This window comes from Andrographis paniculata, unplaced genomic scaffold (assembly GCF_009805555.1).
Source record: "Andrographis paniculata isolate CXL003 unplaced genomic scaffold, ASM980555v1 Contig22END, whole genome shotgun sequence".
Taxonomy (NCBI): Eukaryota; Viridiplantae; Streptophyta; class Magnoliopsida; order Lamiales; family Acanthaceae; genus Andrographis; species Andrographis paniculata.
This window is the reverse complement of record NW_026137513.1, coordinates 4,447,413-4,469,214: the sequence shown is the minus strand read 5'-3', so window position 1 is coordinate 4,469,214 and position 21,802 is coordinate 4,447,413. Positions and strand designations below refer to the sequence as shown.

The 21,802-nt window shown below is 31.4% G+C and overlaps 4 protein-coding genes across 7 annotated transcripts; 2 read left to right on the top strand and 2 right to left on the bottom strand.

Annotated features, from left to right (window-relative positions):
- Positions 1–6,077: 6,077 nt before the first annotated feature.
- Positions 6,078–9,315, bottom strand: LOC127245320 (ERAD-associated E3 ubiquitin-protein ligase HRD1B-like). 3 transcript variants are annotated; one of them, XM_051266145.1, is made up of 9 exons: positions 9,237–9,315; positions 8,285–8,816; positions 7,970–8,146; positions 7,632–7,781; positions 7,337–7,536; positions 6,768–6,924; positions 6,469–6,688; positions 6,249–6,371; positions 6,078–6,140 (listed from the first exon to the last, which is right to left on the bottom strand). In XM_051266145.1, exons 2-8 carry the CDS (start codon positions 8,812–8,814, stop codon positions 6,252–6,254), a joined length of 1,554 nt encoding a protein of 517 aa, XP_051122102.1. In that variant the 5' UTR covers positions 8,815–8,816; positions 9,237–9,315; the 3' UTR covers positions 6,078–6,140; positions 6,249–6,251. The 3 variants fall into 3 exon arrangements, with proteins under 3 accessions (XP_051122102.1, XP_051122100.1, XP_051122101.1); XM_051266143.1 differs by having other exon boundaries at positions 6,078–6,371; XM_051266144.1 differs by having other exon boundaries at positions 6,078–6,371; positions 9,156–9,248.
- A 398-nt stretch (positions 9,316–9,713) lies between these two features.
- On the top strand, positions 9,714–14,183 carry LOC127245318 (mitotic checkpoint protein BUB3.3). Its single transcript, XM_051266140.1, has 9 exons — positions 9,714–9,926; positions 10,024–10,157; positions 11,247–11,329; positions 12,394–12,645; positions 12,859–12,931; positions 13,200–13,280; positions 13,356–13,437; positions 13,604–13,704; positions 13,820–14,183. Exons 1-9 carry the CDS (start codon positions 9,822–9,824, stop codon positions 13,854–13,856), a joined length of 948 nt encoding a protein of 315 aa, XP_051122097.1. The 5' UTR covers positions 9,714–9,821; the 3' UTR covers positions 13,857–14,183.
- A 903-nt stretch (positions 14,184–15,086) lies between these two features.
- LOC127245319 (eukaryotic translation initiation factor 5A-2) lies at positions 15,087–16,902 on the top strand. Its single transcript, XM_051266142.1, has 5 exons — positions 15,087–15,292; positions 16,028–16,150; positions 16,244–16,300; positions 16,374–16,448; positions 16,604–16,902. The coding sequence occupies exons 1-5, from the start codon at positions 15,170–15,172 to the stop codon at positions 16,703–16,705; spliced, it is 480 nt and encodes a 159-aa protein (XP_051122099.1). The 5' UTR covers positions 15,087–15,169; the 3' UTR covers positions 16,706–16,902.
- Positions 16,903–17,729: 827 nt separating this feature from the next.
- On the bottom strand, positions 17,730–21,028 carry LOC127245317 (isopentenyl phosphate kinase). 2 transcript variants are annotated; one of them, XM_051266139.1, is made up of 12 exons: positions 20,796–21,028; positions 19,988–20,206; positions 19,592–19,689; positions 19,205–19,247; positions 19,057–19,115; positions 18,903–18,959; positions 18,778–18,813; positions 18,614–18,691; positions 18,462–18,528; positions 18,330–18,392; positions 18,052–18,155; positions 17,730–17,983 (listed from the first exon to the last, which is right to left on the bottom strand). In XM_051266139.1, the coding sequence occupies exons 1-12, from the start codon at positions 20,881–20,883 to the stop codon at positions 17,888–17,890; spliced, it is 1,008 nt and encodes a 335-aa protein (XP_051122096.1). In that variant the 5' UTR covers positions 20,884–21,028; the 3' UTR covers positions 17,730–17,887. The 2 variants fall into 2 exon arrangements, with proteins under 2 accessions (XP_051122096.1, XP_051122095.1); XM_051266138.1 differs by having other exon boundaries at positions 19,057–19,118; positions 20,796–21,027.
- Between the last annotated feature and the right edge of the window lie 774 nt (positions 21,029–21,802).

Below are 21,802 nucleotides of genomic sequence, written 5' to 3'. Positions count from 1 at the left end.
AATTGCATATGAAAAATTTAAAATCAAGATGCAAGTAAAAGGATAGTGTATTTGGTTTGAATTACAATTTTAAATATCAACAAGTCTCTATTATTTTTAATAAAAATATATTATATTATTTTATATAATACTCCATTCCGCAACAGATGATACTATTTTTTTTTTGTCCGTCCCATTAAAGATGATCCCTTTTTATTTTTAGCAAATTTATTCATCTTAAACATATTTAATAAATATAAATAAATTTAATTAAATTTGTGATCTTTTATCCGTAGGACCCACTCAAAACTCCTTTTATTTCTATTTTTTTCCTCAATAAAGAAATATTTTTATCTATATTTAAAACTTATTATTTTTAATAAAATTAGTTTTAAATTAATTATAAATAAATAAATTAGTTTTTTTATTTATTTGTATCATATAAAATTTTCTTTTCTATAAAATGATATCTATATTGTATATATTTTATTGATATATAATGCTAAAAATATTTAAAATGCCAAAAACACTGCTTATATAAAAATAATACTCCATCCGTCCTTGATACCGTGTCTGCTATACCGTAGACACGGTATTTTAGGAAGGGTGTAATTAGTAGATAATTAAGAATGTATTAGTGAAAATAATTATCCTATAATATAAATAATTATAAATTAAGATTAAGATAACTAATTAGTTTAATTAAAATAAAAAAAATAAAATAAAAAAATTTAAAATGAAATTAAAGTGTGTAATTATTTTCCAAAAAAAGAAAATGACATGGTATATGGGACGGACATAAACGACAACGTGGACATGGTATCTGGGACGGAGGGAGTAAAATAATTTCATAACTTACTAATCTATACTACCTAAAATACCGTGCCCTTAAGCAAATGAGTCATTTTGGCTGGGACGGAGGGAGTATCGAATAAAATTATTATTTAAACCAAAATTAATATAAAAAGCTCGGAGCTAATCAACCCAAAACCTTATTAAAAAAAATTCAAAATCCTTTTTCTAATTGTTTTTATTACTTTTTGTATGATTTTTAAGTGCTGTAATATTAATACTCCCTCCAAAAAGAAGTATTTATTTGCTTTTTGTACGTAGTTTTAGAAATATTAATATTATATTGAAATATAGTAGGAATAAAGTATAAGTGGCTAAAATAACCTTGCTAGTATGTGTAATATAAAGGTAATGACATTTGTGTAATATATTGTAAGTTGTAAGGGTATTTGTAATGTTAGGTAGATAGTACAGTTACTAAAAAAAGAAATGGATATTTGTTATAGGACGTACTAAAATGGTAAAATAAATACTTTATTATGGGACGGAGGGTGTATTTTTTTAAACACTTTTATAGTAATTTTTTTGTTACTATTGTTTGTAAATTGTATTTAGGTGTATAAAAATTTTAAGACACCTCGAATATTTTTTTTAAAAAAAAAATAATAGAAGAAGCATATAATAATAATAATAATAATAATAATAATAAATATTTTTATTATTCTTCTTATTATTTTATGGATAAAGGCAGCTGTCATTGTCAAGACATTAATAAACAAGTGTTCATAGAGTCTGTGGGTTGGTACTCATCTTTTTTTCTTTATTATTATTATTATAATTATTCACCAGTCAATTATATGTTATCTCCCTTTATATATTTATTTAGACTATGTTTACACATATGTGTATACATTTTTTATTTTGTTACTATTTATTAATATTAATTTACTTTTAAAAAAATATTATATAAAACAACTATTTTTAAAAATTATTATATTAAATATTTTATTTTTTTTAAAATTAAAAAATATATATATTCTATAATGGAGACTTCTTGTGAACATTAGCTTGCACTTTTCAAGCCTAAATGCATCAACTTTTATTATGTATTTTAAAAAATATGAAAATATAAAATTAATAAAAATATATAGTTAACACATCCATAAATTTAATCTTAATATATATTTATTTAATATAACCATATTAAGATTCAAGTTGTGTTCTTTTTAATGTTTTAAGGAATAAGATATATTTTTTTGTTATTATTTATTGAAAATAGTAGAAGTATTTTAAAGGATTTGTGATATTATATTGGCAAAGATTTTTTTTTTTTTTTTTAACACTCCCTCTGTTTTAGTAGAATTGAATATTTTTATTACTAAGACGGTATTTAAGATAATGATGTTTAATTAGTTAGTAATAGTGAATTATAATATTTTATTATTTTTATATAATTAATAATATTAGTAATTTTAAAATAAATTTAATATATATAATTAAAAAAATAAAATAAGTATTTAAATATTTTACAAAAATTATATCACAATAAAAATATATATCATATGGATATTATTTTGTAAAAAATAAATTTTTTTATAATACAATACGTTTATTAATTTATAATTAATATAAACTAATTTTATAAAATATTTATAGTTTTAAATATAGATAAAAATGAAAAATATTGTGACAGATTATGGTTAATAATCGAATAGCAAACAAAAAAAAGAAAACGTAAGGAAGACATAGATTTACGTGGTTCACCGACAAGATATTGACTATATTCACGGGTCGAGGGAGTATTTCATTAATAAAATAATATATTTTATTTGAAAAAAATTAGTACAAAATATTTTATTGAAAATTATGTTCAAATTTCTTATTCAAAGCGGTAAATAATGCATTTTGAGATAAATAATATCATTTCTTAGTTATTTATAAATTAAATAGTGAGTTTTGTCTAAAAAATCGTATAATTAAATTAATATTATTTTCGTCATATTCTACGATTCTCATTTATTTTTTTTTATGTTGATATTTGAATATTAATTATTATATCAAAACACATTACAAATTAACAACAAATTGTAAAAATTATTCTATCAGTATCTTATAATACTAACAGAGGAACATATGTAAAAAAAAAATTATACAAATATAAAAATATTTTTAATATTAAGTACAATGACACAAAAAATAAATATGACCTTAGAGGAAGACGGATGGAGTATATAAAATACATTATTAATACGATCACTTTTCATATTTCCATATCAAAATTTTTTTTATTGAAAATCATATCATGTGAAAAATGTGTGGTAAGATGGTACTGTGTAAACTTCGTGATAGGTTTATAATACTTCCTCCGTCCTAAACATTGTACTAACATTTCTTTTTTGATATGTCTTAAAGATCCTGCAATATTTTTAAATTAGAAAATAATTAATTATACTTAATCTATATCTCTACACTTTATCCCATTACATCACCCTAATAAAATATATATATATATACACTCCTCTCTCCATCACATCACCTAATTACTCAATTATCATACTTAATACTTCTCACATAAAATCTCGTGCCCAACTTAAATGTAACATCTTGTTTGGGACGGAGGGAGTATTATTTTATTCATTTTTTTGATTTTTTTTTTATTATTATTTTTAAAACGAGTATTACAGTGATCTAATGCTATTTTTAATGTTTTTTTTTTCAATATATAAAAGTAATATACTAGGTAAAGTGATGGAATATTATTAGTATGCAAAAAGTAACCATTCAAATAAAAAGATCGACATATTCTCACTGCAATTGATTGGGTAATTGATAATGATTTTTCTTTAGTCATGTCTTTATTTCAAAATAAATAAATAAATAATTAAATAAGAAGACGAAGAAAACACACATATATCTACATATATTGATAACCAGCAATTTATTGAAAATATTCAAAAATAAAATAATAATTGATTACAACCAATAGTTAACAAATATATATATATATATCATAAGTCATTTTATCAGCAAAAATTTCCTTTCGTTATCAGCAAATGTTGTACTGTTGAATATTCTTTTATTATAGAGTTATTATTATTTTTTTAATTATACAATTAATTAATAAAAATAAATCTTACTCTCTCCAATCTAAATTTGGTGTATGAGTTAAGTAGATACCATCATTTAGAAAGAAAAAAAGAATTAATAGAAATAATTACCGTATAATATAAATAATTATAAATTAAAATTAAAATTAATATAACTAATTAATTATAGATAAAATAATAAAATTATAAAATACAAAATTTAACATATATAGTTTTTTTTTTTTTAATTTTAAAAATAACAGAAACATATATATTTGTTTTTTTAGATTTATATCTAGGGCTGTTTGACAATCAGTTGTTAGCTATTAGCTGATTCAATTAGCTGATAGCTGTTAGCTGATTCAATTAGCTGGTTTGACTAGCTGATTCGATTAGCTGTTTGTATTAAAATATTTGGTAAAACAACTATTTGATATTAGCTATTTATACGTAAAATGACAATTGAGTACATTTCTATTTTATTCTTGTTTCTAATATATTCAATTATGTTCTTTTGGGTTTAGAATGTTTAAAATTTTTTTATTATTAGTTATTGAAAATTGTAAAAGTGTTATAAAAGTATTTATTTTTATTACAATTAGATTTAAAAAATAATATATTTTTATTAAAATATATAAATAGTTTTTTTTTTTTTTATTGAAAATGATGTAAAATATAAAATAATAAATTTTTCGTGTATATATTTATTATTAGTTATCGATTAGTTCATTATATTTATAATTTTCAATAAATTTAATTTATTCTTAGTATAAAATTTATATAATGTAATTTTAATAAAAAAATAAATTATTAATATTTATATTTTTTATTTTATGTTGATTTTAATAAATCTATATATTTTATAATTAAAATAATTTTTATATATAAAAATTAATTATTTTAAATTTATAAAAGTAAAACTATAATATAATAGAATATTCTAATATAATTAATAAATAATCAAAATATATTTATTTGTATAAAATGTATATTAAATTTTTAAGGGTATATCAGGAATAATTTATTTATTTATTATTATTATTTTTTTTTTACGGAAAAAATTATTTCAAAATGTTGGGTAAGTTAGCTTTTCAGAAATTAGGTTTTTGTGTCAAAAAGCTATTCCAAAAAGCTAATTTACCAAATATCTAAATTAATATTTTGACTGGTCAAATAGCTAAAAGCTGTTGTTCAATAAGCTAAAGGCTCTTAAAAAAGCTATTTGCCAAACACCCCATAATCTTTTTATTATTTAGCTTTAATGTTAAAACAAACATCTATCACAAAACATCAATAAAAAATTTAAAAATTTTCAAACTTAATCCAAACATAAAAGAAACATCATTTACATAGAAATTATTGAATTCAATTATCTTTTGTTTATTTATTTATTTATATAAATGTATAATAATTTAAAAAAAAACATCATTTTGTCGCTACTATTGATTTGGAAAGAGATGCACCAAAATTATTCTTTTATTATTTAATAATTTACAATACACACATATATAAAACTATTACTTAATTAGAAAAATAATTTTTTGTTTATATAATTATGCATTTAACTAAATATATTAGCATTAATAATAAATAATACGGGGTGACGTCATCCGCGAATCTATACTGTTCGGACCGAACTGTCCGCGTGGGCCCGGGACGAAACCAAGGGACACGTGTTGCATGTATAGCGCACGACAGGGAGTGGTGCGATGTGATATGATTAGTAGTACCTCGTGCTGCCGCGATTGTACTATCCCTATTTTTATCTTCTTTTAACGTTGTTGTTGGTATTATTACTGCACAGACATGGCTTCTCTTAAACAGAAGAATCTGCTGCGTGTATCTATCTGCATTACTTAATTATATTTTCATAATTTAGTTGATAGGCTAATTTAAAATTCTTCTTTTCAATGTTTAAAAAGGGGTTTACAATGATTATTCATTTGTGACGCAATTTTTAAAAAATTTATTGAGTACAAGGATCCCAATCCCTTACAAAAATGTCCCACGTAATAATTTCCAAATTCAAAAGTGTCCTTGGGAAATTGGGACCAAGAAAGAATCACATAATCTTTCTGTCTGTCCCAAGTACAGCCAGTGTAGTTATCATGTGTCCAATCAGGGGACCACAGATCGTGGCCCAATGGGCCCAGCCCGATTCAAGACAGCCCATTTCTCAAGGCCCATTGGGCCACAATAATTTGCTGATCAACATACAACTTCATAAATACTAAGTTCTTGATCATGTAGCAGAGCTAAGATGTGTTTGTTTTTGTCATATATCTACAAGGATGGATAGTTAACAGTTAGTTACATTGAATCAAGCAAAACTCGGGTCGTCGAAGAGCTGTTTCTAAGCTACTCGATAAGATGTATATATGAAGTTATTACCTTCTAAGTTTCAGTAGAAATGGTGGAAGATGAAGATGGAGATGGCACTGACTTGACCTTGGCATCGGAAGATTTTTGATCCCTTACGCACGTCTGTAGAAGCTGCATTTGTCTTTGCAGGAACTGCCCGGGGAAAACAAGCGCCGAAAAGAATGAGTAATAACAATAACATAGGACTAGGAGGAATAATGTTAAATTTTCTACTCGTATGGAAGTATACCTCAATCTGGTTGTTAATCAGCTTTCTCTGTAAATCCAATTGGCCATCGATAAATTGGGACTGTAAAGAGATGAAAGAATGCTGTGACTGAGGAAACATCGAGTTTCCAAACTGTGTTTGCTGTGACAGTCCACTTGAATCTCCTCCTGCGCCGTCTTTTTCGCCAATGGTGTCAGCAGAGTGGCTATCCGATTTTGGAGGTAAGGCGAATTCCAGAGACCTGTAAAATTACAATAATGTCAGACCCAATGTGCAAATCAATGGACAATCTCTAAAGAATGCTTTGAATAAGAACATACCTCATCATAGTATTCATTGAAGGATACACGAAAGACTTCTCATATAGCATCGCAGCAGATGCTGCAGCTTGAAGTCTAGCTTGATGCTGACTGACAACACTATTTGCTGCGCCGACAGCATTAGATCCTTGAGAAGATGTGATTCCGGTTCTTGCTCCTGTAACCCGCTAAACTTGTTAGAGAATTTAGTGATCAGCTAGACAAAACAACCACCTATTTTGAAGAAAGTTAATCAGTCAAGTTGACTTTCACTGTCTTTATAACATGCTCGGTACAAGATTCAGGGTAAAACACAACAGAAGTTCATAAACTGTTACTAACTGAAAGCATGAAACAATTGAAATCACAGTAGGTAGTTCATAAACCCTTCCTTTGTCCTCCTTTTTTCAGATTAGTCCTAAATTTTCTGTAGCAAAGTGAGCTGTGGGTGTCTAACTTTTGTTTCTATCTGATTGTCTTATAGAAAGAAAATGGACGGCATACAATATGCATGTATAATAAATGTCTATGTTCCTTTAGTGATGGTTTATGTCGTTGAATTATGTATTTACATGCAAGAAACAGAGTACCTTGCTGTTGACCATGAGCCGGTGCTGCAGTACGGGTTGTCGCCCCATCTTGAGGTGGTACAATAGGTGCTCGGCATGTGGGACATGTGTTTTGCCTCTCCAACCACGACCTTAGGCAGTTGACGTGAAAAAGATGGCCGCAAATAAGTCTTTTAGCTGCAGTCATCTCCTCACGACATATAATGCAGGTTGAATCACTTCTGCAAGATGGAACCAGACGTGAATATAAATCTTAAATGATGGCTGCAAGAACAAAAGGAAAACTAATAGTTTTCACCCAACAGTAATAGCTTACGCATCAAGTTCTTCAGCAGTTGCATCTGGGAATCGACTATTCATATTGGAAGTGATCTTCCTATATCGTACATAATCAGCTACGCGAGTTTTAAACTTACGGAATGTGTCATACAACTCCCGGATCAGGTGAAGGGGCACGCCAAAGTTCCTAGTTTTCACACAATGGAATACATCAAAACATTTGAAAAGAAAAAGAAGAGTACATTGTGATATTTGAAATGAAAATAGAAATATATGTTAGAAGCAAGAATACTGACAGAAACTTAAACAAATATGAACAAAGGCAAAGGAAGTATAGTGAAAATTGTATATGCAAGTGTGCAAAAGATTGCTTACATAAAAATGACCAGGAAGAAACACATGCACAAAGTCAAGTGGAGCAAATCCCGAATAAGGTCCAAATAAAATGTGCAGACGGCCTTCTTTTCCCATTGTCCTTGCATGAGCATATCACTGATATAGAAAATGTACTTTACGGTTGTTGATATAGTTGTCAAGGCCAATACCATGTACCTGAAAGAAAATAACATTCACCGGCAACAGTGTCTGGATAAAGACTTCAACACTAGAATATAACATAGCTAATTCAAACGGTATTCCATAAATATACTAATGAATAAATAACATAAACAAGTAATGCAAGAAACTTACTCGAATGAAAAGAAGAGAGAAACCGATGCCTGCCTGGTTTCTAACAAAATCTTGACTGAATTGTACAGAAAAATACTGTCAATAAGGAGGAGGAACACCAGAAATGATGCAATCCGGATATGAGACAGCCTAGAAAGAGATGGAGTGGTTTCTATGTATTCAACTCTCTTTTGGGCCAACCAATTCAAAGACTTTATCATCAGCAGTGCCGTGATCATTGCAAGAAATGCTATCGAAAAATCTTGTCTGAAAACAGTGATAGCAAACAATATTTCCATGATTTCAGCCCACAATTGCTCGTGCAGCCTTTCCACCTCTGCTTCTTGCAGTGAGCCAAGGAATATGGTCTTAGTCAATTGCCACAAAAGGCTCATCATAACCAGACCCATATTCCACATGAGCACAGAGTTGATCTTGGAAGTCGACAAGTAAACCATTGCCGGGTAAAACTGGCCCATGCTCTTAAAGGCATGATAGATGGCAGCCACCGAACCCAGTAAACTAAGCCCTGCATACGTCCGCAGCTTCATCCCTATCCATCAATTTCAATCAATTAACTCTAGACACGCATAAGATACAAAGAATTAAACTGTTTTTATTCGATCAATTCCCTAAAGGAAAAAAAAGTCTTCAAGATCAATAAAAGCTCGAAGAAGTAACAAAAAGCGATGCTTGTAACCAACAGGTGCACACAATCACACAATCACATGATTTCTTTTCAACAATTTTCTTCCGCTATATCATTTAGAGTAACTACAATCCAGTATCGTTAGCAACGCCTGATCATAATCTTCGAAAAGCATCACAACAAATTGAGTATACTGAATAATCTCATCGAGCAAAAATCACATTCAAATATTTAATAACCTACCCGCACCAATTTCAGATTAACACACTTGAGCAAAAAACATATCATCACATTACAGAGGCGAAAAACTTTCCACAGTCTTACCGTCGAATGGAATCACCCCCGAAATTCGCGGAATAAGAAATCCGTTGCGTGAAAATTGAGCAGATTTCAAGGAATGAACTTTTTTACCATTTCGCCAGGAGGATGAGGTGGATCGGCTTACGTGGCATTGTTTGATTGGTTGAATTAACTGAAGACACTTGTACATAATAATGGGCCGGTCCAATTTTTATTTTGACGTAACTTTTAGGCTTCATGGGCTAATAAAATTTTTTGGCCCATATTATTATGATGACCCAAATACTCTTTGTTTATTTGGAGATTAAATTTTAAATTTCACTGCTTAATCTAATTTTTTTTCAAAAATATTATATTAAATATTTATTTTTTTTTATTTTTAATATTATATTAAAAATTAATTTTACAATTTAAAATTATATCTAACGCATATTCACGTCACATCGTACCATTATTCCTATTAAAAAATTTAAAATCCAAAACTCAAAACAAACACACTCTTTAAGGAGGAAATTTCAGTGTAAAAATCGTACGGTTGTTTTGGATTCAAATTTCAAAATTTTCCCTTCCATTTCATTGCTTGGATTTTGCTTGTGATTCATTTGCAGCATGGAGAGGTCTTGTTTGAATTTCGATAAGCCGATCCAGGACGCTATTTCCAGGATCCGATTTGCTTCCCGGTCGAACAATCTTTTAATTTCTTCTTGGGATTCTGTAAGTGGTTCTGTGAGTTATGCTGTGGATTCACTTTGTGCTTCGTACTTTCTGTGTGAAGTGACGTTGAGAGCGTATGCATTGTCTTATTGTGCAGAATCTTCGACTTTACGATGTGGATAAATCAGAGCTGAGGTTAGAAGCTCCTAGTGGTGGAGCGGCGCTCCTTGATTGCTGTTTCGGAAGTGAGTCGATGGCTATTAGTGCTAATTCCGACGGTTCTATTACCAGGTAAACTGATACCTTGAACTGATGTTTTGTTGTGTTGCAATGGTAATTATTATTATTTTTTAATTTATAATAACGTTGGTGAACGATTTTGTCTCTTTTTGGACACTGTGATTCGTATTTAGGTTTCGGTTGCATTGTGCCTGTTGTAATTGCAGATATGTACTCAATTATCATGGTAAAAAAAGGTTAGAAAACAGTGTAAGAATCATAAACAGGCAATATTAGGAGCCTTGAACCCTAAGTGACGACACTGATGATAATGTGATAGCAGGAGTTTATACTTTGCCACACAGATGCGCTTGAAGGAGAAGAGCGACTGTGTAAGGATCATTTCTTTGTTTTGGACTTGCTGCTCTGTCAAATGGATATGTTTTCTTCTGCTAATGTACAAAGGAATAAGCTGAGTTTCGGTATTTGGATAAAAAATGAGAAGAGGATTTTGATTGTCTGTTTGTGTCTTTCTATGTGGATAGATATTTATTTAATTATTACAATTTAATTTCTTATTTTTTAAGTTCTTGTTTTCAAATATATCATTTGTTTGGTGAATGCTTTGGTTAGCAAGTGTGTTGAAGTGTGTTGAATATTGTCCCACACATTGGTAAATACGTTACGTGGGTGGGAACTCCCCTACTATATAGGGCGAAGATCACTCCACCTATCACCAATTGGTTTTAGGTTAGAAGTCCGCATCCCTTCTTAGCATGGTATCGGAGCCATGGTACCCGTATTGAGTTTGGATTTTGTATGAATTTTCGAGATTATCATCTCGATGGGAGTGTTGAATTGGTAAATATGTGGAAACTCCCCTACTTTATAAGGGTGAAGGCCACTTCACTTATCATCAATTGGTTTTAGATTGGAAGCTCGGATCCCTTCTTAAAGAAGTGGAAACAAACTACCTTTCAAACTGCTTTGTTCGTCGAACAACTGTACTTTCAACTGAGGCTCTTTGTTTGATGGGCAGAGCATGAATCACTGCTAAAGCTAACCACGTAGCTCATTAACAACATATCCACCCACAGCATATTCAGTTATGTTTAGTGATAAATGTATTTTATTTAGTGACACTTGAGTAAACTTTCCTAGGTATGATATGCATCTGGGAGAGAGCAAAGCAATAGGAATTCATGATGATTTAGCGACCTGTGTTGAATATTCTGTGGAAACAAGTAAGATTTATAACTTTTGTTTCTTCGCACACCTGCATGAGTTATTTCTTGCCTGCAATACCACTTTTTTTCTCCCAAAATTCTTGCTATCCCATCTGTTGTAGATATGCTGCATTGTTGTCGTGTCAGTGGTGTACACACAGACTTGGTGCCATTTTCCAGGGCATGATGTGCCTTCAATGAGGTGCATGCCCATTAAATGCTTCTGCCCCACTCACCTGCATGCTATAGCGTGAGCCACATGTTCCATAATGAGGAAATTCTTCCTAGCATCTTGACTCAAACATGTTAAAAATAAAATAAAATAATATCTCCACACATTTTTGTCTTCTATCGTATTACTTTCAATATTAATATAATATATATAATATATGTATATTGGATAGGTTCAAACTATTTTAGGTGTGCTCATGACTTGTAGTTTTTCTTCATCCCGCAGCTGTCTTTCTATTGCTGCCTTGGTGACTTGAGTTTTAGGACAGCATATGCATATTTAATGTTATAGTGTGTATGATTTGTATTTATATTATTAGTTTTCACTTTATACGATTTTTATTATTATGTTTAAGTATTGAGAATTTTTATACTTCAATAGCTATTGCATATATTTGTATTTTCTATACTTCTGGATTACTTTGTTATGTGCAATTTGCAAATGCAATTATTTGGCCATAATGTACATAATGGAATTTTTAAAAATTATTATTCTATTGATACATTATGGATTGTTAAATATTTAGTCCTACTTTGGTTAAGAAGGAACGTTTTCTTGTCACAGTTTCAGTGATTAGTAGAAAAGAGTTTGAATCATTTTGAGTTTTTGCATATAATCATGTTAAGCAATTATTATACCGAAATACTTTGAGGTGTTGCAATTAAGGAGTCTGCCATTGGTTGTGGGCGTGAGGCAATTCTCTCTTTTTACTGTTGTTGCTCTAATTTTAGTAGAATAAACTATATTGAAAATGATGGTTTTCTAGGGACAAATGTTTCAAATTTTAAAAAAAAATTATTGATTAGCTTCTTTTCTTCTTCTTTTTCCTTGTTTTGGACTCTATCTACAGGCCAAATTGTAACTGGCGCTTGGGATAAAAAAATAAAATTTTGGGATGCTCGCTCTGCCGGTTCTGTTGGATGCTTGGACAATCTTTCTGAAAAGGTTGAATCATTGTCACTTTCTGGATTTAGTTTGGTGGCTGCTATAAAATCATCATTGAATATGTATGATTTGCGATACTTAGACAAATCAGTTCAAGCTAAAGAACTCTTCAAGGGCATTCTAATAAAATGTGTTCGTGCAAGTCCAGATTTAGAAGGTATTGCAATAAAAATAACCTTGTTGGGGATTTGTGAACTTTAAGTATGTTCTTGCTCACTTATTTCTTACACAACTTTTTTATTTATATCTACCATTTTGTGATGGAATGCCGGAAATTTCACCTACAGTTTCAATCTTTTATCAAATCAAAATTTATGTCCTCCTTTGTTGTAAATTTTGATCTGACTATAGATGATTCCTGTTCATGCAGGATTTGTGGCCGGATCAAATGATGGGCGGGTTGCATTGGAATTTTTTGGAGAGTCAAACACAAAGAATAAGGGGTCAGTTTAAATATGTCCACTGTAGTCTTTATGAGCGTGCTTTTTATATTTGAAGTCATTGATTAAGACGATATAGTTCTACACAAATTTGAATTATCCCCTAATCTTGTATTGTTTCTTAGCACCTGGCATGCATTAAGACCTTTCTCTTGCGGAGAATGCTACTCAACATCATACATTATTTGTTCAAGCAAATGCAGTTATTGAACTTTGTAGTACTGTGTGTTTCTTCGAAAGATAGCTTTCACTCAAGCTTGAACTTTTGCAGATACGCTTTCAAATGCCATCCAAAGAGTAAGAGTGGAAGATCTCATATGGTTGCTGTGAATGACATTGCATTTAATCCATAGTACGTATCGTTTTCACTTTATCTCATCACCATGGAACTTTAAAATAGCCTCGTAATATCTCTTCCCCCCTCCAGCAAGCGGGGTGAACTTGTTACTGGTGACAATGAAGGCAATGCGGTGATGTGGGATGTTTTAAAACAGAACCGCCTAGCCGAGGTACAACTAACATTTACGATTTCCCTCATTATGCAATGGATCATCATGCATCAACTCTGTTCTCCTATCTTAAATTATTTTTCAAGCTATTTACATTATACTCTTCCCAAAAATAAGCAATAAGGACTTCAATCCATGTCCATAAAAAAACCTTTTCACTTTCCAGCTGCATAGATTTCCCAACAGCGTCACATCGTTGACATACAACCATGATGGACAACTTTTGGCAGCCGCGTCAAGTTATACATACCAAGAGGCAAACGAAAGGTTAGTAGCAATCAATTTGTGTTTCCTTAAAGATTATAAAGCCACAAATCCTATAATCAGAACTTGGAAACCATCATTCTGAACTGAACCAACACTTGAATTTCTTATGTGACAGAGAAGATCTGCCTCAAATATTTGTGACTTCCCTATAAAATCAAGATGGGTTTAGGATAAACAACCATTGTTGTCGAGGAAATTATCGACTTATTTTCCCTCCGCGAATTTGCCTGTGAGGTTAGTGAACATATTGTGTGAATTCCATCCAGCCATTTGATGAAACATGTGGAGTAGACATGGATTTGTGTCTGGAAATTCAAAATCCTGTGTTAATATCATTATGTGTTCAAGTCTGCCATATGTTGGATTAGAGTGAAAATTAGGGATTTGTTCTTTGTTTATGTTAAATTAATGAATTTTTTGATCTGATCATTTTTGTATTGTAAGATGCTTTAATATACTACTGGCGTTGATATTGCTTTTGGTGGTGGTGTTAAACTATATCTGTATATGTGGTTGCCGTTTGATGCTGCTTGAGGACAATCAACATCATTCACTATATATATACAAGCAATTGTACCATAATTAATTTTAATTTCAGGACACTATAATAAAAATATATATAGTAATAGGTTAATTGATTTATTATTTACTTTTTATTTTAAAAATATTGTAGAGTATATGAGACTAATAAAATAAAAAATATTGCAAAATAGATAGGACAAATTGAGTACTTATAGCTTCGCTCATAACGGCCAAGAATTTTCATATGTATTTTCAGTGTGTTAAATATATTTAACACTTTGACTTCAAGATGATAATTTGAAAATTCAAATATGATCAATATTCACTATGTATCCAATATCATGTTAAAATATAATTTACAAAAATTGTATTATTAACATTTATATATATATATACACCATAAAATATATATATATGTATAAGCACTATAAAACAAACTCAATAATAATTAACAAATCTAAACCTAAATATGTTTGAATGTTAAATCATTATGAAAAGATAATATATATTGAAAATTAGTAAACAAAAACTTGGGCAAATAAACCCTAACATTTATTTCTTGTTTTTGTTATAATCCTGCTAATATAATTATAAATCTATAGTAAATCATTGATGACATGGCATATTATCGTGACACACGAATATTATAAGTCAAACAAAAACAACAAAATTGATATATCCAAATATAAACCAATTACTCAACACTGCGTCGTTTTGAAGCAACCAAGCATGCTTTTTTAGGCAAATCTTATCCGTCCATCTCTAAAATCCTTCCAATCAACGGCTAGGAAAGAGTCCCCTTATTTGAAAACCCTAAAATCTCCTTCTCCGTCCAATTCTAAGTCTATAAAACAATCCAGCAGACGAGTTCTAAATCCCTCGCCATTGTTCCCCGCTGCTCTCAAGCTCGTAGATTGCTATTTCTATCTAGATCGCTGCTGAGATGTCGGACGAGGAACATCACTTCGAATCAAAGGCTGACGCTGGCGCGTCCAAGACGTTCCCGCAGCAGGCCGGGACTATTCGTAAGAATGGTTACATTGTCATTAAAGGCCGTCCCTGCAAGGTTTGATTTTGATTTTCTGCTTTTCTTCCTGATTTTGTTTTTGCCGATGATTGTACAAGCATATATTATTTTAGATTCCTTTGTTTTCACTGCGATTTAGTTGGTGAATTTGATGTCAATTTCATATGTGTGCGTGAATATCTGTGAGATCTGAATGTTTTTTATGCTGTTTGCAATTGGAAGCTTTCTTCTGTATAATTTAACCGAATTTATAGGATTCTTTGGTGTTTATTCGGATTGTTATTTCCTGCAATACGTTTCGAAATTCTTTTTTTTTTTTTTTTGATAGTCGATTGAAGTATATGTTGTTTACCTCCGTGCGTTGTTCTGATTTAGTGTTCTTAGACCATCTCCAACCAATTCATCCATTGTCTCCAAAATTTACTCTAAATTTTAAACTCACTCGACTTACTTAAGGATATTCCATAAGTATTCTTTCGTTTAACTTATTTTGAAGCGATTACACTAACTCCTTTCAAATTTTATTCCATTTGGAGGGATGAATTTGGAGGCTTACTGTTCATCCCTCCATATTTGGAGTGTTGATCCAAACCAAACCCGATAAGGAGTCTGTTGGAGGCGGCTTTTAAGTATTACTTTCGAATTGCAATTCCTTGTAAAGATTTATGTACAACCACTGTTATTTGTGGATCCTTGGTTGCAGATTCGATAAGAAAATAATATGTTTTGCTGCAAACTTGTCGGATTCCTCACCATGGCTGTATTGTGTTGTAGGTTGTGGAAGTTTCAACTTCCAAAACTGGAAAGCACGGGCATGCTAAGTGCCACTTTGTTGCAATTGACATCTTCACTGGGAAGAAGCTCGAAGATATTGTCCCATCTTCCCATAACTGTGATGTATGAACACTAGGCCTTAATTTTTTATGATAGTTGCATTAGTTATTTAGTTTCAGTTTCACTGTTACTGAAATTCTTTTATATGCAATTCAGGTGCCCCACGTCAATCGTACTGATTACCAGCTCATCGACATCTCTGAGGATGGATTTGTAAGCATCTTCATTTTATTGTCGGTTGCACTGTGGTTCTCAGTTTATAATTATCTTTAAAATAATGTTACAGGTGAGCCTGCTTACTGATAATGGGAACACTAAAGATGATCTGAGGCTCCCAACCGACGAGAATCTACTTGCTCAGGTTAAACATCTTCAACATATACGTTCCAATATTTTACTTCAATTTTCCTACACTTTTTATAAATATTATCCAGTAGATAGATATTCTTCCCAAATGGCATCCTTGTGTTCTGAAATCTGGATAGAGATGTGATATTTTTCGGTGATTATTTACAGATTAAGGATGGGTTTGCTGAGGGAAAGGACCTTGTTGTCAGTGTTATGTCTGCCATGGGAGAAGAGCAGATCTGTGCCCTCAAAGACATTGGCCCCAAGTAGTTTGTTTCCTTTTTTCCTTTACATGTTGGGATTGTGTGGTTTTAATTAAGTTTTGCATTTTCTTATGAGATTGGTGTGTGATATTATCACATATAAGGGAATGATTGGAGGGCCATTGGCCATCATATATATTAAGGATTTCTTGGTGATGCCTTTTGGCCCTTCACTATCGATATCTTATATATACTCTTTTATTAGTTTTGCTGGTAAAAGATTTGAGACTGAGGTTGTAATGTGCCTACTGATTTCTTTCATTTAATCTTGGTTTTGGATTTCCTTTGGGGCAGGTGAATCTCCTCTGGTTAATGATATAATAGTGTGTAGGAAAATTGTGTCGAAGAATTTGTTTGATCCTTTAAGTCACTTCTATGACCTATTGGATTAATTTTAAGTCACTAATTAGGCTTATGAAATAGTCTTCTGGCATTAACAGATTTAGTCCACTTTCTTTTCTTGTTTATTAGTGGGAAGTTAGGGTTTTCGATTTATTTTTTACTAGGCTTATTTAAGCACCTGGGTTATAAATCTTTAATTTCGTTTTTGTATTAGAATATCACAAACTAGCGAATAGTCCCTCCATTTGGGCTATTTAGGGTAGATTAGGAATTTTTTAGTAATAAATTAAAATACGAGTAATGTTGAAATTTTAAATATTATTATCATTATATCTCATACGAATATGTATGATTACTTTTATACTTCATAATACATTAATAAAAAGTATATTAATGTATTTATAATTAATTTAAAATTAATTTTATAAAAAATAATAAGCTTTAAATATAGATAAAAATATTTTTTATTGAAAAAAAAAAGATAAAAAAAAGGAGGAGATTTCGATTATCCTATTAGAAATTTAATTAAAATAGGAGGAGGTAATCTTTTATAAGACAAAAAAAAGAATCATGAAGAAGGGAGTATAATTAGAATAGTATTTTGGCTAAGTTCCCCAAGTATAAGATATCACAATTGTTAAATTGGCAATGCCTAAGCAAATGTTTAATTCTTTACTATCTCACTCAAATCACAGTGAAACAAAATCAATCTATTAATGAAAATTGTATTTTTCGAAACAGATTCATAGACCCAGTTGGCTATCCCTTTTAAATTTTTAAAATTTTTCCATGTAAATTAAGTAAAATACAAAAACAAGATTGAGAACACAAAGAGCAGCCAGTGGCTCTATTTGACAAGGCGGATGACTGTTCCGAGCCAATCCTCCGCCATGTTTTCTCTCAGCTGCCCTTTCAGGGCCCGCGCCGAGTGCTCTGTCGCTGCCTGCATTGTCACAGCGATAAGCATATCCGTCGCCGGAAAAATCAGCAACTTCAAAAATCGAAAACTACCTTTACAATGTAGACATCAATTCCCAGTTTAGCAATCATGGCTGCTTCTGTAATCTTGGTGATCATTCCGCCAGTTGTGTCGTGCGACGCCACAGTAATCTCGACTGTAGGAAATAGTTCAGACATCGAAAGTCTCTAAGTATAAAAACATCACATCAAATTGCTATTTTTCATCGTAAAAAGTCAAAACAACACCCAAATTGCAAACTAGAGTTCGAATTTGTTCATATGTGAAGAAATATGCAACTACAGAATCCAAGATTTACTTATATACTAACCTTGCCGGGTTGCGTCGAGTAATTGTGGTTTCAGCACAGACCAGCTGCCGTCGTCGTGCACAGCTGCATATTGTCGCTGAATCAGCGAATATGATTTTAAGTCGTTGAGAAGCTCGGCGATCAGAAACTTACCTATTTCCCTAAGAAGTATGGCGTCGGGATCGGATGGTGGACGGTCATATACCCCGAAAACATCAGTCTATTAGTGGAAGCAGTGTAAAGAAGAAACAAGTATGTTCTTATTTGAAAGCTTTGCAAATTAATCGGAAGGTCGAGGAGGATACAAGAAAAACAACATAGTCGGGGCACATTTGTTCTGCCAGAAGACGAATGATTACGTCTCCACTTAATATGGTACAGCCCTGATGAAGATGCCAACGAAAGAAGTGTACAAATACAGCAATGTAAAATAATGGGATCTTTTTAAATAAAAGAATGGCGTATGTACCTGTGAACGATCCAGCACGGCATCTCCGTGTAGAACCTGAATAAGAAAACAAACTAAAATGGTTTGAAATCGAAAACAACTGTATACACTTTTCATCTTTACATGAGTCGATGATTTAAACTCACCGGTACAAAACCGGCGTCAAGAGCTTTAATCACAGTCGATATATCTGCCTCAGATAGCTGTAAGGTTAAGACAGCCACTTTTCAGAAGCAGACAACGCTGAATAGATGAGGTATTTTTCATAAATGAATACTAGTACTCTGGAAGACTTCTAACATTTCTTTCACAAGTCGACCAGCCACATGAAAATGGAGACATTCCAATAGAAGGAATGCCTTCTGTATGAAGACGATATTAAAACAATATCAGCAAAATTTAGAGGCCTTGTAATCAAAATAGATATATAATATGTAATAGTTCATACCTTTTGCTAGTGCCCTGACAATTTCAAGATTAAGGGATGTAACCTGAAATAAAAAATGGAACTAACTTACGATAAATACCACTGTAAATAAGACGTCATGCCTATAATATGTGCTCCGTGCCGAGTAAAAACAAGCAGCAACTCATGACTCTACAGTAAAACTGGCATAAATCTTAAAGTTGTCATAAGGTAAAATTAACATAGCAAATTGTTTCTTAAGAACCTAAGAACACATCAATATGATAAGGTCTTATATGATCCTACCAAATTAGAGGAATGCTGAAACAAAACATGTAACAGTAGGCAGAAAATGGTTTTTCAAAGTAGATGCTCAAAATGATAAGCATAAACATGGGCGGTTGAATGAAAGCTTCGTTTAGTTCTTACAGATATTCGTGTAGCGACAAAACCAGCCTTGACAAGAGGTCGGCTCAAACCACCCTTATGGACCCCCGACTTGCTGGCTTGGAAATGGCCAAAAGAACCTGAAGACAATCATCATTAGTCATATAGGTTCTGAACATTGCTGGGGATCACATATATAACTTTCATTCTTTGATATGGCTTTTTTCTGATCAAAAACCAAAAAAAAGAGAAAAATTGCTCCAAAAGGGACTATTAATACAGAAAATTGAGGAATCCCAATACTATTAGATATTGGTGAAATCAGTATCGATAGTGTTTTACTTTCAATAAACTAACACAATACATTCAATATTGATCATCACTATCCAAAGAGAAGGAAAAAACTCAAGAGTAAAGGAAAAGAAATTAAATGTCAACCTGCACCATGAACGACTATAAAATTTTTGGAGTCCGACGATAACTGATCATCAAAATTATCGGGAACAGATGGGGTGTCTGAAGATCCAGGCTTTCTGCTCCAATCCATTCCATGGCAACTTCCCCTAATCATTGCTTCCCTTAACTGTGATGAAACTACATTAAGGTTGTCCTCATTAATTGTCTCTAACTCATTTTTACATGTAATTGCAGCGCCACCTGCATTCCAGAAACAAATACACAGCCTGAATGATCCATCAGAAAGATAACCAATCTTCTGTTTTTCTTTGATTTTCCCTTCTCTTCATGGTAAAGCACAAAATGAAAATGTTTAATTTCCCCCGTGTAGAAAATCCTCCTTTTTCTTGGTCTCATTTTTAAGAACACATCCAAACAAACCATCCTTATTCAAAAAATTAATAGTTAGTTTGCAGCCAAAGAAGCAAAAACAAAAGGAGAGATTTTCAATCATTCTCCTAAAATCACAAAACAAAACGTAGCCGTAATTTAAATCCACACTCTTAATTAACAATGCTATATCACAATTTGCGGAATTTTCAGCTTCCTCTCAAGGCAGTTTAGAGCCACTCGAATGACAGATTTCAATCGCAGAATTCAAACAACTCCAAAACTCCACGGAGAAGAACACAACCACGTAACAGCTTAAAAAGGCCAGCGAAAAACAGCTGAAGTTCAGCAGCCATATCCACGCACTGAGAGGCTCGGCAGATATACTATTTTAATGTATAAAACTGAACTGACCAAATCGAGAAGACACACAACAAGTTCAACAACAATACGCCCTCACCGAGCTTGACGATGCAACGGAGCGGCCGGGTAGGTAACACATCGACGGAGGCAGCGGCGGTCGCATCCGATTGCTTATATTGATCCATTGACCTCCAACACGATCCAATCGCCAGCCACCAGTACCACTGCAGAGCTCCACCGGAAGAATATTTTAGTCTAATCTACACTCCACCATTATCAGAATAAAAAGCTCCCGGAGTTCCAAAATCCCCACGCCTTTTGTCCCCTCGCCCGTTTTATGAAATTCCATAAAAACGTGGTTACGATGCCACGACTCTAAAATAACTGGGCCTACCTTATTGGGCCCATCCGTACAATTTTACTGGGCTAAGCCCAAATAAACAAATTATTTAATGAAAGAAACGCATAGAACAATCTAAGTATTTATCTATTTTTTTCATTTTTTTTTATAAGTAATTTTACTATCTACCTAACATTACAAATACCCTTCCAATTTATAATATATTACACAAATGTTATTACCTTTATATCATACAATACTAATAGAATTAATTTAGTCTTTTTACTTTTATTTTTAGTTTATCCCAATATAATATTAATATTTTTAAAATTCTATGCAAAAAACAAATTAATATATAGATATGAGACGGAGGGAGTATAAAAAGCTTTGTGTTCATATGTTACGTTATTATACCTTTTTTTTATTATTTTTTTCAATTCAAAATAATTTTTATATTACTTTTGTATATCTCATTTTTAAAATATCAAATAAATAATTGTACACTCTCACTAACTAATAAAATATAACCCTTTGATTAATGACAAATGTATTAACCTAAACGATGTATTGTATGTTTGTGCTACGCTGACATGCAATATATGCTAAGATCAATGATAATATACGTGAACTATTGTAACATGCATATACAGTTACTTTGCATTACATTTGTACTATATTAATATAATTTATATATTACTATTTGTTTATTTATTATGTATTGAGCATATATGCATGTAAGTAGAATAATGAATGTCTGATGCTAT

What these genes read in the sequence shown, in the direction of transcription:
- LOC127245320 (XM_051266143.1), bottom strand. Translation starts at nt 8,814, where the DNA reads ATGAAGCTGCGGACGTATGCAGGGCTTAGTTTACTGGGTTCGGTGGCT. An exon ending in TTCTTCCTGGTCATTTTTAT is followed by an intron (nt 7,782 to 7,969) that starts GTAAGCAATCTT and finishes TGTGAAAACTAG; the next exon opens with GAACTTTGGCGTGCCCCTTC. An exon ending in TCAATGAATACTATGATGAG is followed by an intron (nt 6,689 to 6,767) that starts GTATGTTCTTAT and finishes GTAATTTTACAG; the next exon opens with GTCTCTGGAATTCGCCTTAC.
- LOC127245318 (XM_051266140.1), top strand. Translation starts at nt 9,822, where the DNA reads ATGGAGAGGTCTTGTTTGAATTTCGATAAGCCGATCCAGGACGCTATT. An exon ending in TGAATATTCTGTGGAAACAA is followed by an intron (nt 11,330 to 12,393) that starts GTAAGATTTATA and finishes CTCTATCTACAG; the next exon opens with GCCAAATTGTAACTGGCGCT. An exon ending in TACCAAGAGGCAAACGAAAG is followed by an intron (nt 13,705 to 13,819) that starts GTTAGTAGCAAT and finishes CTTATGTGACAG; the next exon opens with AGAAGATCTGCCTCAAATAT.
- LOC127245319 (XM_051266142.1), top strand. Translation starts at nt 15,170, where the DNA reads ATGTCGGACGAGGAACATCACTTCGAATCAAAGGCTGACGCTGGCGCG. An exon ending in TTAAAGGCCGTCCCTGCAAG is followed by an intron (nt 15,293 to 16,027) that starts GTTTGATTTTGA and finishes ATTGTGTTGTAG; the next exon opens with GTTGTGGAAGTTTCAACTTC. An exon ending in ACGAGAATCTACTTGCTCAG is followed by an intron (nt 16,449 to 16,603) that starts GTTAAACATCTT and finishes GATTATTTACAG; the next exon opens with ATTAAGGATGGGTTTGCTGA.
- LOC127245317 (XM_051266138.1), bottom strand. Translation starts at nt 20,883, where the DNA reads ATGGATCAATATAAGCAATCGGATGCGACCGCCGCTGCCTCCGTCGAT. An exon ending in CCGTTGCATCGTCAAGCTCG is followed by an intron (nt 20,207 to 20,795) that starts GTGAGGGCGTAT and finishes TCTGGAATGCAG; the next exon opens with GTGGCGCTGCAATTACATGT. An exon ending in TTGACGCCGGTTTTGTACCG is followed by an intron (nt 18,814 to 18,902) that starts GTGAGTTTAAAT and finishes TTTCTTATTCAG; the next exon opens with GTTCTACACGGAGATGCCGT.